This window comes from Carassius carassius, chromosome 16 (assembly GCF_963082965.1).
Source record: "Carassius carassius chromosome 16, fCarCar2.1, whole genome shotgun sequence".
Classification (NCBI taxonomy): domain Eukaryota; kingdom Metazoa; phylum Chordata; class Actinopteri; order Cypriniformes; family Cyprinidae; genus Carassius; species Carassius carassius.
In genome coordinates this window covers 22159499-22173120 of record NC_081770.1, presented here as the reverse complement: position 1 = coordinate 22173120, position 13622 = coordinate 22159499, and the positions used below count along the sequence as shown (strand labels likewise).

At 36.5% G+C, this 13622-nt stretch overlaps 1 protein-coding gene and 1 long non-coding RNA gene across 4 annotated transcripts in view; one reads left to right on the top strand and one right to left on the bottom strand.

Moving 5' to 3' along the window:
* The window catches only part of LOC132159924 (uncharacterized), a 24470-nt gene extending 18977 nt beyond the window's left edge, over positions 1–5493 (top strand). The window contains exons 4-5 of the long non-coding RNA XR_009437920.1: positions 3992–4207; positions 5398–5493. This is a non-coding gene — a long non-coding RNA (uncharacterized LOC132159924). The remainder of the gene's footprint in view (positions 1–3991; positions 4208–5397) is intronic.
* Positions 1–13622, bottom strand: part of LOC132159923 (guanine nucleotide-binding protein subunit alpha-11-like) — a 14094-nt gene extending 472 nt beyond the window's left edge. The window contains exons 1-8 of one of the 3 annotated variants that reach the window (XM_059569597.1): positions 13160–13622; positions 11683–11838; positions 10552–10736; positions 10038–10192; positions 8650–8778; positions 5377–5506; positions 3937–4090; positions 2401–2643 (exon numbers count right to left, since the gene is read on the bottom strand). In XM_059569597.1, the coding sequence (XP_059425580.1) occupies positions 2441–2643; positions 3937–4090; positions 5377–5506; positions 8650–8778; positions 10038–10192; positions 10552–10736; positions 11683–11833 (1107 nt within the window). In that variant the 5' untranslated portion in view covers positions 11834–11838; positions 13160–13622 and the 3' untranslated portion in view covers positions 2401–2440. Of the gene's footprint in view, positions 1–2400; positions 2644–3936; positions 4091–5376; positions 5507–8649; positions 8779–10037; positions 10193–10551; positions 10737–11682; positions 11839–12394; positions 13126–13159 lie in introns of those variants that run through there. The other 2 variants (XM_059569595.1, XM_059569596.1) reach the window with 2 other exon arrangements.

Here is a 13622-nt window from a genome sequence, read left to right as displayed (position 1 = left end):
CCAACAACAACAGAAAACCAGTATATCAATGCTACAATTAAAGGCACTTTCCGTGTATAGGGTACACTTTGGTTTTTAAAAGGCAAAAATAAAAATAATTTACAAGCTATTTTTACATAGCATAACTATTTTTATATAACATGTTATATAACATATAACAGCACTTCGTATAGGAGGCCTGCAGCATGCAAAGTAAATGATTTCATTGTATTTTCTAAATTTTTTTGTATTGTTAACTGCATCCATAAAACTCTAACTTCAACCCTGTTACCCATTTTAATGTGAAAAGAAAATAAGCAAATATATATATATTTGAGGGAAATCTAAAATTAAATTTATGTTTATAATAAATCCAGTTTATAAAAAAATCCAGAATGTTTTGTTTTTTCATGTTTATCAGTAAGAAATAAGAAAAGTTAAATGTAAATTGTATTTATATTCTATTTAGAAACAATTTAATAATAACAGGGTTGCCAAATTTTGTTGACAGTTGCAGATCACATAAATAGAGTGAGAAATCAAAATGTACAGAAAATAAACTAAATTAATACAAATGTAATTTTTACCTTCTGAGGTTTACAATCAATATTTCATATTTTTTCATCAACCATTTGTTGAGAAAGATAAAATATATAAAAATAAAATATTTTTTCTTGATTTAGTGTCTGTGTGATTCTTGGTTTATAAACAAAGGCCTTAAGTTAAATTTAAAGTTTTAAATATATTGCAAAACAAATGATTCATAGTGAGCACACCAGTATTAGAAATTATGTAAAGTGTCTGATTTTAATTTTAATTACTGCAGATGGACTGGGTCAATTTAAATGCTTAAATATATATATATATATATATGCATTGTGAATTCATACATTTGACATGAAAGTAACAGTGTTACCTCTATTTTGAGCAAATATGTAAGAGCATTTCTTGCTCTAAAAGAAAAATAGTTCCCACTTAATATTAAGTGGCCTTAACTACTATGTACATGCATCAAAAAATAAGCACAATGTACTTATTGTGTTCATATTGCATTGCAAAACACTTCTGCTGCTATTAAGGTGGGATACGTAAGGTTAGGGACAGCTTTGGTGGTATGGGTAGGTTTAAGGGTGGGTTAAGGTTCAAGGGATGGTCAATAGTGTAATTATAAATGTAATTTCAGATCTAATTACACGTAGGTATCTATTACAATATAAGTACGATGTAAAAAAAAAACATGCATGTACACAATAAGTACATTGTATCAAAAGATTCATTTAAATGTAAGCACATAGTAGTTCATATAAAGTGAGACCAAAAAAAATATTACAGATTACAAAGAGTGAGATTTTTTTGGAAAAAATTTTGAATTTAAGACCCCAACTTTTTTGTAACAATCTGGTTTCTGTTTGTGTAATTAAAAAAATTACTCCATGTAACAGAAAGAAAATTATGGAAGCCTGTTTCCGTCAAGGATTCTGACTTTATTTCTCACTATTGTGATATAATTTATATATACACACACACACACACACACACACACACACACATATATATATATATATATATATATATATATATATATATATAAACTGGCAATTATTCTGACTTTATTTCTCGCAATTCTTCTCATTTTTATTTCCACCACCATATAAAAAAAAAAACATTCATTGCGATGTTATCTCACAATTCGTACTTTTTTTGGTAACACTTTCTTTTAAGGTTACATGTACTTGCTATTATAATAACAATAAATTACGCATAACTACACACAAGTACCCCTAAGCCAAACCTAATCTTAACCATATAGTAAGCACATGTAGTACAAATGTACAATTACACTGTAACAAGGACACCTTAAAATAAAGTGTAAACGCTTTTTTTCTAGCAGTTGCGACTTCTCACAATATTGTACACTTTCAGACTTGTCTTAGCAGCAGGTTATATTTTTTATGCTTATTCATTATTAGTTATCTATTATTTATTCATTTCTTTGGCAGAAACGGGCTTCCATATTACTTTTAGGTCCTATTTGAAAAGAACCTCTCCACCCTCTTTCTCCAAGTAATCAGTAAAGTCACATATCTGGGTCAAACGTTGCTTTGTGTTTCTCAGTTCATTCTTGCCTGCAGCTATAATGTGTAAAATTCCTGCCACCCCCTCGAAACCGATACACGCTGAAAATCTGCCTGCTGTGTGGCGTTCCTGTGACAGTCATAGCTTCCTCATTCCTTCAGAGTGATGTCTCTTTAAGTAGGGGACTTGCAATGATCTAGTTTGAAGAACGTGCGTCATACCGTAAGAATCTGATGTTTTAATCCACCAAAATGACAAAGTAGGAATATAGGAATAGATGGAGCGAACCACAAAGAAATGGAAGGCTGCATAGAGGTGGCACAAGGAAAAACAGTTCAAGCCATCAACTGTGCATCCCTTCAAGCTCAGTTTATTAGGCTGGCAGTCAGAGCACTCCATATTCCTGCAGAGACTTGATAAGGACAGTGTCTTTCACGTCATTGAAAACCATGCGGATGTTATTGGTGTCCGTGGCGCAGGTGAAGTGAGGGTAGATGTTTTTGCACTCCTTTGTCTCCGTTCTCAAAGCCCTCTGTTTATACATATTGCGAATGAAGTCCATGGCGTCTTGCGGATCCCGGCGTTTGCCTGAAGGTGGCACCAAAGCACAGAGGAGGGGAGGAGTTAGTACAAGCTTGGAAGGTAAGAGCGATTGAACTGGGAGGAGCACATGCAAATTACAGAGGCAGGCCCAATAAAAAGTAAACCGAGAGAAAGACATTCTTCAAATCACTATTAAGAGCTCCTGCTTGAGAATGAATGTTTAACCCTTTTAGAGCTCAAAGTTCGTAGCGGTTTCATTTGGTTAATGTTGCATTAAAGGGACAGATCACTCAGTCGTCTTCTACTGGCCCTGTCTGACTGACTTTCCTTTGTAAAGCACAAATGGAGATGTTTAGCAGAATGTTCACGCAGCTCTTTTCCAAACAAGGCTGGGTTTATTTGATCAAAAACAGCTTGATTTTTTCTGGATGTATTTGTTCAGTAAAAATTATTACAGGTTAAAACAGCAGCCATTATTCGGGTATTATTCAGTGTCACACGATCCTTAGGAAATTATTCTAATAAACTGGTTATGCTGAGTACGAAACATTTCTTATTATCATCGATCTTGAACACAGTCGTGCCGCTTGATAGTTTTGTGGAAAGTGTGATACATTTTCATCAGGATTCTTTGATGAATGCAAAGTTTAGAAGTTTAGAATTTTGAGAAATCTTTGGTAACATTATAAACGTAAACAATTTAATGCATCCTAGCTGGATAAAAGTATCATACCTCTGAACCTTTTTTAATGGTAACACTGAAAATTTAGCTTTGCCATCACCAGAATATAATTAAATAATTTCTAAAATATAATTTAATATTGGTTTTAAAAAAAGTGTTAATGTCTTGAACCGTTATTAATAACTGAGTGAGCACCAAAAATACTGATAACGATTAAGCAGCAAATCAGAACATTAGAAGGATTTCTGAAGGATCACGTGACACTAAAGATGCTGAAAATTCAGCTTTGCATCACAGCAATAAATTACAGTTTATAATATATCTCAATAGAATTAGTCTTTTTAGGCGTACTGTCTCTTTAAATTCAACCATAACAGACTGTCTATCTTTAAATCTCAAAGATTAAATGCACCGAACTGGCTATTGGTTGCTGTTGGTAACGGGGGGAGAGTTCTAAAGCCATCAAAATGAATACTGCCTCCATATCAGCACTAAGAAACTAACATCTGTCCTACACCATCTGCTGTGAAGCAAAACCTGTTTCAACTGCATTGTCAATTCTGTTTCCTAGCCAGCCATAATATTTCTTTTTAAGGGGCAGGGCAGGTTGGGGCTGATTTACTGAATTGTTGGTGCACAAATACTTATTTCCATACCGTCAAACCCTCCGAAGTAACTTTTTAGGTCTGAGGTCTTGATCTTTTCCTCCAGGATGTCCATCTTGTTTAGGAAGAGGATGATGGAGGAGCTGGCGAACCATGGCGAGTGGATGGTGGTGTAGAAGAGTGACAAGCTTTCTTTCATGCGGTTCTGGAGTCGGGGAGAGCAAGCATTCGCAGCAGAAGTTAATTAAATGAGAGAGACAAGAGATTACGCAATTTATCAGTGTTGCATGGGAAAAGAACAGGAAGGAGCGTTTCAGGGAAGGTGCAAACAAACGTGAAACAACAGAATGTGAATCTGTCTAGAAATGTCTGGGTCGTGTTTCACCTCAATGTCAAAAAAAGAAAAAAAGAAGAAAAAAAAAGTCTTTGCATTAATAAAATTAAGCCTATTTTAGAGCCATTGCATTGTGACCTTATTTTCATGACAATTAAAAGCCTATTTTAATATGAAAACAAAACTGTGTTTGGAATTTGTTGTAGTGAAATTAATTTAATAAGGCTTATTTAATATTATTCAAATAATGATCCTCTAATTTATTAAATTAGACAATTAAATAAACAAAATGTATATATATATATATATTAAATATTAATGTATTTTTTTATCGATTGACAGCACTAATATTATATATTAAGTGCTGTCAATCGATTAACAAAAATAAATTAATCACAAGTAATCGCACATTTTTAAATATACTTTTATATTGCAATAATTTCACATTCCATCTTCAAATTAATGTAGAAACAACATAGTCAGCATATTTATTATATTTTCATGTCTGAAGGTGAGTATCACTTATACAAATACCAATATGTCTCTATAAAATTGTTCTTTTTTCCTAATATTTAACCACTTACTAGATCCCTTCAACATTATAATAAAAATCTTTAATATAAAAAAATATCTTAAGTGAACTTAAAACAATCTTCACATAAACCCATTATTGTAAATGTTTTTTACCTGTGCCTTTCAGCAAGTAATAAAATATACAGAAATTGAAAAGTTATTAAATTTCTAAATTAAATATAGATGAATCCTTAAAGCTACAAAAGTTATTGATTTCCTTTTTTTTTATTATTATTATTTTTGATTAACAGACATCACAGCAACCGGCTTATTTAGCTGCTATAAATATATAATTTTTTTTTTTTTTATCATTTGTATATTATTTATTTTTGGTAAATAAGTTTTAATTAACATTTTAGTTAGTAATTAGTTTTAATTAGCTAATTAATTACATAATGTCACAGCAAGTTACTGATTATAAAAACAGGCTTCATATCTGTGTGCAAATTAGAAATGTGCACATTTCTTTTTGTCTTTTGAGTTGCGGTGAAATATGCCTCAGTGCTGATCCAAGTCCAAACCTAAAACAGACTGATTAAAGCAATCGATTATTTAGGACAAGAGAGATTCAGACAGACGCTCACCTCCTTGTTATTCTCCTCGAGCACCTGGTCGTACTCGCTGAGGGAGGCTAAAAATATGAGCGACGTCACATTCTCAAAGCAATGGATCCATTTCCTCCTCTCGGACTTCTGGCCACCCACATCCACAATCCTTCAGGGAAAAAACCCCCCAAAAAAGTGGTAAGATTTAGGGATTAAATTATTCTGTTGTTTATTCTTGAAACTTTCTGTTTAAACCAAAAACATTGAACACTAACCGTCAACCCCTATTATTTGTTCATACTTCCTTGCTGTCATATATCAAGCATGTCTACCTCAAAATATACAGGATTGTGTCAGGTATTCGACTCACATCATCTTTCTTTATACATTTTTTTTTTTTAAGTGTTCTGAATAAAATATGAGTGTAAGCAAGGCTTGGACTTTTAGCACATTGCTATGCTGCTGCTGTGGGTTTCTAGGTGGTTGCCAGGCAGAAATTAAATCTTATTACTGAGCACCACTCTTCTGACACCAGGGGTTCGAGGACCCCTGGATGTTTGTGAGGGGACTGCAGGGGGTTTGTGGATTAAAGGAATAGTTCACCCAAAAAATGAGATTTTGTTGAAAATGTACTCAGCCTCAGGCCATTCAAGATATAGATGAGCTTGTTTTGTCTTCAGAACAGATTTGGAGAAATTTAGCATTACATTACGTCACTTGCTCACCGATGGATGCTCTGCAGTGAATGGGTGCCGTCAGAATGAGAGTCTGATAAAAACAGCTGATAAAAACATCACCACAAGTAAATCCACAAGTAATCCACACCCCTCAAGTCCATCAGTTAACGCCTCGTGAAGTGAAAAGCTGTGTGTTTGTAACAAACAAATCCATCATTAAGGGTGTTTTAACTTTAAACGGTCACTTCTGGCCAAAATATGAGTCCACAATCCATAACAACACTTCCTTTAGTGATAAAGACCATCCTCCTGTTGTCATCTCACGTCAAAATTCACATTTGTTTTTCAATATATCTGTTACTCACATAATTTTTAATAACTGTTTTCACTTGTAAACTGCTCTTGACGTGCATTTTTCTCTCCTGATTCAGATGAGGAGACTTTTAGCAATCTAAGCAGTGTGAGTCTGCCGATCAGCGCGTCAGGAAGCAGCAGTCAGATCAGCGATCATCATGCGATCACCGTGTCGGAGGACGAGGTTCGGAGGGCACTAAAGCGAGTGAATGTAAGGAAAGCAGCCGGACCTGATGGGATTTCTGGCCGTGGTCTGCGGTCCTGTGCTGATCAACTCGCTGGTTTGTTTACATCCATTTTTAATGAGTCTCTTGCTACATTGGTGGTTCCCACCTCATTCAAAAAATCTGTCATCATCCCTGTGTCTAAGAACAATAAACCCTCTTGTCTGAATGGCTATCGTCCAGTTGTCCTCACATCAATAGTCATGAAGGTCTTTGAGGGACTGGTTAAAAACGTCATCTGCTCCTCCATCCCAGATACTTTGGACCCTCTTCAGTTTGCCTATCGCCCAAACAGATCCAATGATGATGCCATCTTTCACATCCTGCACTCTTCTCTCACACACATTGACAGCAATAACAGGAACTACGTAAGGCTGCTATTTATTGACAATAGCTCAGCTTTTAATACTATAGTCCCCTTAAAGCTAGCTTCTAAACTCATAGACCTCGGCCTGAATTCTTCACTCTGCAACTGGATTCTTGATTTCCTCACCGGCAGACCTCAAGTGGTGAAACTAGGGCAGTACACCTCCAGCTCCATCACCCTGAACATAGGAGCCCCACAGGGCTGTGTCCTGAGTCCCCTGCTCTACTCTCTCTACACACATGACTGCGTGTCTTTGCACAGCTCTACATCTATAATCAAATTTGCTGATGATACTGTGGTTCTGGGCCTCATTCACAACAATAATGAGACCGCATACTTGGATGAGGTAGAGAAATTAACATCATGGTGCCAGGACAACTGTCTCTCTCTGAATGTGAGCAAAACTAAAGAACTGATTGTGGACTTCAGGAAGAGACAGCAGCAGCCCTATACACCTCTTATGATCAGCGGGACCCCTGGGGAGAGGGTGAGCAGCTTCAAGTACCTTGGTGTAAACATCTCCGAGGACCTGACTTGGACTACTCACATTCAAACACAGGTTAATAAAGCCAGGCAAAGACTGTACCATCTGCGACAGCTGAGGAAATTCAGGGTCTCACCAGCAATCCTGAAAACGTTCTATTCTGGGGCTATAGAAAGTGTATTGACTCAGTGTATCTCAGTGTGGTATGGGAACAGCTCCAGTCAAGACTGCAAAGCCCTGCAGAGAGTTGTGCACTTACTTAGCTGAGCGCATTTCAGGGTCTGCAGGACATCTACCTCAAATGCTGCAGAAGCTGAGCTGCTAAAATCATCAAAGACTCCACCCACCCCAGTAACCATCTTTTCACTTTTAAACTCAAAACCAGCCTCTTAACATCCTCATGCCTCCACTTAATGTACACTTTATCAGTAAGATATTCATCATTCACTACCTCACATAGACACACTGACAGTGTCAACCTGTTTGCACATTTGCTTCTTGTACATTCCTGTGTAACTTAATATTTAAGACTACAGTATAATGCACATATGCACATTGTACATCCCTGTATATCTTAATATTTAAGACTACAGTTTACTTTCATGCACATTATTTTGCATTCTATATTTAATTCTACAATATACATCTTTTTTTATATTTTACTCTTATATTTTTATTGTTTACTTTTATTTCATTCTTACATAGCTATATTTATGTATATTTTCATCTGTGTTGTTTTCTTTAATAATTGCACTGTCCATGGAGCGGACCTGACTCACATTTCACTGCTGGTTATATATGCTATATATAATTTTGTATGTGACGAATAAAAATCTTGAATCTTGAATCTCTTTTACACTTGAGGAAGCATTATTACGGATTATGGCCAGAAGTGACGGTTTAAAACGCCTTAATGATGGATTTGTTTCTTCACAAGATGTTAATTGATGGATTGGAGTGGTGTGGATGACTTGTGGATTATTGTTATGTATTTATTAGCTGTTTGGGCTCTTGTTCTTACGGCACCCATTCACTTCATCATAGAGCATCCATCAGTGATCATGCAAGTGATGTAATGCTAAATTTCTCCAAATCTGTTTTCATGAAGAAACAAACTCATCTACATCTTAGATGGCCTGAGAGTGAGCAAATTTTAGCAAAAAAACAAAACATTTTTAATTAGATAAAATATGTCCATTACGGTACCTGAGGGTGATTTTCTCCACAGTGAAGGAGTAGTCGTTGATGCCTGTGGTGGGGAATCGGACTCGTAGCACATCCTGGGCATTTGGGACGAAGTCTGGGGCCGCAATACGGTCCAAATTTGTCATATAGCTAAAAAATATATATATATCCAACACATACTTCATTGTAACATTTCAGAACTGTGTGAGTGTGATAAAGTGCTATGATGTTTGCCTTTTGCTTTATTGCTGTTTGTGCTTTAGACGGCAGTTTAATTAAGCCTCCTGGTTTGTTTGTGTTTCTTATCACAGCCAGGTTTGTAGAACTGAAAACTCGATCAGGGAAGCAGGAGGAGAGAACGAGAAGGACATGCAGAACTGTGTAAAGGAGTGATTAGGTAACAATTAACAAGAACACGCTGATCTACTTTACAGGAGATGTGCTCAAAAATAAGCAGCACTGCCTTAATTCAAGCGTGATTCAATGTGAGCATTCACCACATTAAGACAAAAGCACACATTATTCTTCTTATAACAACTGAAAAGTGAAAATGTGTTAATAATATATGACTAAAATAAAAGAAAGAAAACTCATTCATATTTAATGCAACCGAATGGTTTGCTGCAGTACTGACTTGTTTGGACTTGTCTAAAGATACAGCTGTATTGCCCTCCAATGGTGCTACGTGGATCTGCACAAACCATTTTTGGGTTTCGATCATAAACATTATATTTATAAACATTTGAACAAAAAAAATAAAAAAAAATTTGTTAGCATGTTAGCATGAACATATTAGTATTAATATTATATGTAAGCAATGATGTAATAACAGTCATTTTAATATGTTAGATATAGTTGTAATACTAATTATATATGATTTAATAAAATTAATTAGCTAACAAAATCATATAACAGATAACATCTATGAATAATATAAATTCCTAATTATATTCTAATTATAAAATATAAATACTAGATTTAAATAAATATATATATATATATACAATTTAATTTGGTTATTCATGCAATGATTATTAATAATATAGTATATTAATAACACAGCTAATACAGATCCTTTTAGACTTAATAAATTAATATCATAATACAACATTCCAAATGAATTCATGTATATATTAGATGACATCAGCATTCATTCATCATTCTAAATCTAAGAACATACATGCTTCAAATGCTACATTCGACAGAAATGTCATGGATATTCAAATTCAGCTTCTTGTATTATACAGCGGTCTCTCAAATTAATATTTCATGGCCACATATGTTGATTTATTCATGATGTTTTCATGTAATAAACAGTCAACTGCTCGTTATTGTAAAATCTGCCCCTTTAGAATGATATAAGGCTTTGTGTCAGGGTTATGATGATGTTTTTTGACACATATACTCACTAATCTGTGGAGTCCAGAAGCTGGAACTCTCTACGACGACTGTAACAGGCCTTGATCCCCTCGTCAGCCCAAAGACGGTGGATCGCGTCCACATACATTCTGTCCAAATGTGCCATCTGACGGATCTCCACTTCCTGAAACTGTTTCCCATAGATCTATGGACATCGATGGCAACAAATCAGCCTTGTTTATATAAATATTGCATGGATGCTTTCTAGATTTCTGCTCTATTTGAAAGGACGACTGTAATCGCACACATTATATTGTATGTTTAGTGTTGAAAAAAAGCAAAAAAGGCAAATAATTCAAGTTAGTTTTTGGTCAAATTTGGCATGAGTTCATCTGATCGAACTATCCTGCTCATAGAAATCCAGTAGTAATCTCAAACTTGTGTCTGAAACAGGTCGTGCATGCTTGTGTAAATTCTGCTTTCACTGATTGTTTCAATGGACTGCTTTGCACTTAATTTTAAACAAAATTCATAAACGATTCGAGATTTTCTCTGGCAGGTCACCTCGTTTTGAGGGTTAGCATAGGGAATCCTTAGGGTGTTCATGGCTGCCGTCAGAGCCTTCATCGCTGTGAAGATATTTTGGAAAACCAGTTTAGTGTAGCCACGCCGGTCTTCTTCGGAAAAGCCCTTGCCATGAATAATCCTCATCTGCTTGATAAAAGTCGTCTTCCCGCTTTCTCCAGTGCCTGAAATCCAGAATAAATAAATCAATATTACATGAAGCCGAAAGGGGCTGTCAAATACTACTGTAGATCTGAAACCAGGTCATGGAATGCCAAAAATGGAGAACCGAAAAAAAAATGCAACGCAATGTGCAGATGATAACAGTTCAGGCTTTCTTCGTACACAAAGGAATGTTATCAGTCCTGTTAACAGAGGATTCAAAGAGTGTCATTCTTAGACTGACAGCTGTCAGAAAGTATGCAGCCGGACGGGTTTGGATGTCTCTAAACTGAGGTGTCCCGCAGACATCGGGGGACTTTCTCGGCTGTGAACTCTACAACTGTTCCTCTCGTATTGTTTGGGTTTAAGTGATTTAGGCAGACCAGTTATCAGTGACTCAGGCTGTTCTCGCCGTTTCTCAAACCGCAAATATTTGACGGGCAAACAATCACACGTCACATCAAATCAAATCAGTGTGCGAGCAGTCTTTACCCACTCCACTATGACAACGAGCAGAAATATTAAAAGTCATGCATGCCCTGATCACTTGGTCTCTCAAGAATGTGTCGCTTAGGACGTCACGTGCTAAAGAGATCATTCGTACTATCTCCAAATAGGAGCCACGGCAAAAATGGGTAGGTAATGTGACATGTCAAGCAGTTAAAACACCTCAACATCATCCATCAATTTAACTTGCCACAACATTCTAGGTTGTACATACATAATCACACACACAAACATAACAGTATATTGTTTGTTTTCAAAATGCATATTTCGATTTCAATGCTTTGGAAGGAACATGCATAAACAAGCAGGCTATTTTCACTCCCTTCACAGTTAAGATGACTCACTTGATGCTTGACATTTAAAGAACTCAGGCAGCTCCTTGGCAGATGTCTTCAGTGTCCATAGTTGTGCTTCTAATAGTTTTAAAATACCTAAACAGTTTACTATGTAGAGATATCTCACCCAGTAGGAGCACTTTGATTTCTCTGCGTTCTCGTTTCTTCTGATCTGCAAGGATTCGTTTGATTTCGTTGTGTATGGCGATGGCATTCTTCTCATCTTCGGGCAAGCAACAGCTGCAGGTCGTGTAGCACCATCTCCAGCAGCCCCCCATCTCCTCTACAGGACAAAAACAACCCTTCAGCTTTCTAAAGAGGCATGAACAGATACATATCCCATTCAATGTAATTTTTATTAAGAAAATATGACAGTATATGGAATAATGCAACAGCGGTTTTGTTTTGAGTCTAAACTTTTTTTTAGTGAATCAATTGAACCGGTTCACAGAAGCAGTCTGGATCGATCCATAGATCAAAGAGGTTCTTCAGAAGGTCGACTGACGTTTTCGAACCGAAAGAACCGATTCGCTGAAATGAGCCGAACTTCCATCATAAGTAGGCTGTTGTAGCTTCGCCTCATATGTATAAAATTCAATAATACCTACTTATAGGATGCACGCATATGCGTATAAAAGACTATTCAGGAGAAAACCAACTTTTGTGTAATTTTGATAGCCATCTACTGAAATCTAAACACATTTCACAATCTTGGACTTCCCCTGAGAAAAAAAGAAGCCATATACTAATTGTAGGTGCGCAGAGGCTTTTAATAATACCTTTAAAGACGGAAACAAAACTAAATAGTGTTTACAACATAAACGCGAAGAATCGTTTACCTGCATTCGTCGACACACCTGTACGGAGCCAGCAATGCCTTTACGAAACACGATCCATTATTCTCTCTGAGACGGACTGGGTTGGAACCAACTTCTTTCTCTTGAAGAAATTTTTCTCAAAAACTTCCCCCCTAAAATATCCAAATTCTTCTGTAAGCGTCACATGATTTTTCCCCCTCCTTGGCTTCAGATGGGTCTACCTGCAATTCAGGAAAGTCCTTTTTGAAAGCGGACTCTCAGTGTGAATATGGGCTGTCTCAAAATCCAGTCAGCTGCCTACTTAGTCAGCGGTTTGGGCATCTTAGGGGGCGCGTTCTTGTGTTTGAAAGGTGCTAGACAAGTAGAACTCAAGGGTCCAGAGGTGAGTTCTCAAAAGTTATTCGTTTGACGCGAAACGCTCGAGACGCGACGCAAGCTCGCGTGTGACGCATGCGTACATAAGCCGAAAATCCTGCCGAGAAGAACGCGCCCGATGTGAACGCGCCCCTAGACTTGTGCTACTCAGCATTTTTTGGCATCATATCTCTCAAGCATGCTGTCTATGTAGACACCTTACTACGTTTTGAAACACTTCCGTTTGTCAGTGGAATGCGCGCTAAAGTGACTGTAAACCTAAAAGCTGCATATAAACAACTAATATTGGCATTGAATGGAATTTACAGTACTTGCCAAGAGTGGCTTCAGCAGATAAGTGTGGATTATTAGTTTTGAGTATCAAATAGAAGAAAAACATCCAGTTTCAGGCAAAAAAAAAAGGTACAAAACCTGTTTTAGAAGTTACAAGTGGCGTTAACTTCTTGAATAGCTGTGCGGGTATTTGACACTCCTCTTTCTTGGGCTCTTGGGTCTTTTGTCTTCACTGGCAGAGCCGGTTTATCAGGCCTTTCACCTTGTTGTGAGATATTGAGATTGCCTATAGTCCACATATTTCCATGGGAACCAGCCAAGTAAGTCAAAGTCCTGGAAAAAGAAAGAATGGTTTTTAAACACGGTTTAGGAGAATCAACCCAACTGGAATATAGAATATAATTGTAACATCATAACACCTCCCACCAAACCTTTTCATAGTTTTCTGTCTTGTGGCTCGAAGACCTGGAGGGGAGAACATCACCAAGCCACAAATATTGAAACTCAACTCTCTCACTTTTTTAAAATATGGTTTTCTCTGGGGAAAACACTTAATGTGAAACTTTGTGCAGTACATTTTTTATTCAGGCCTGTATAAAAT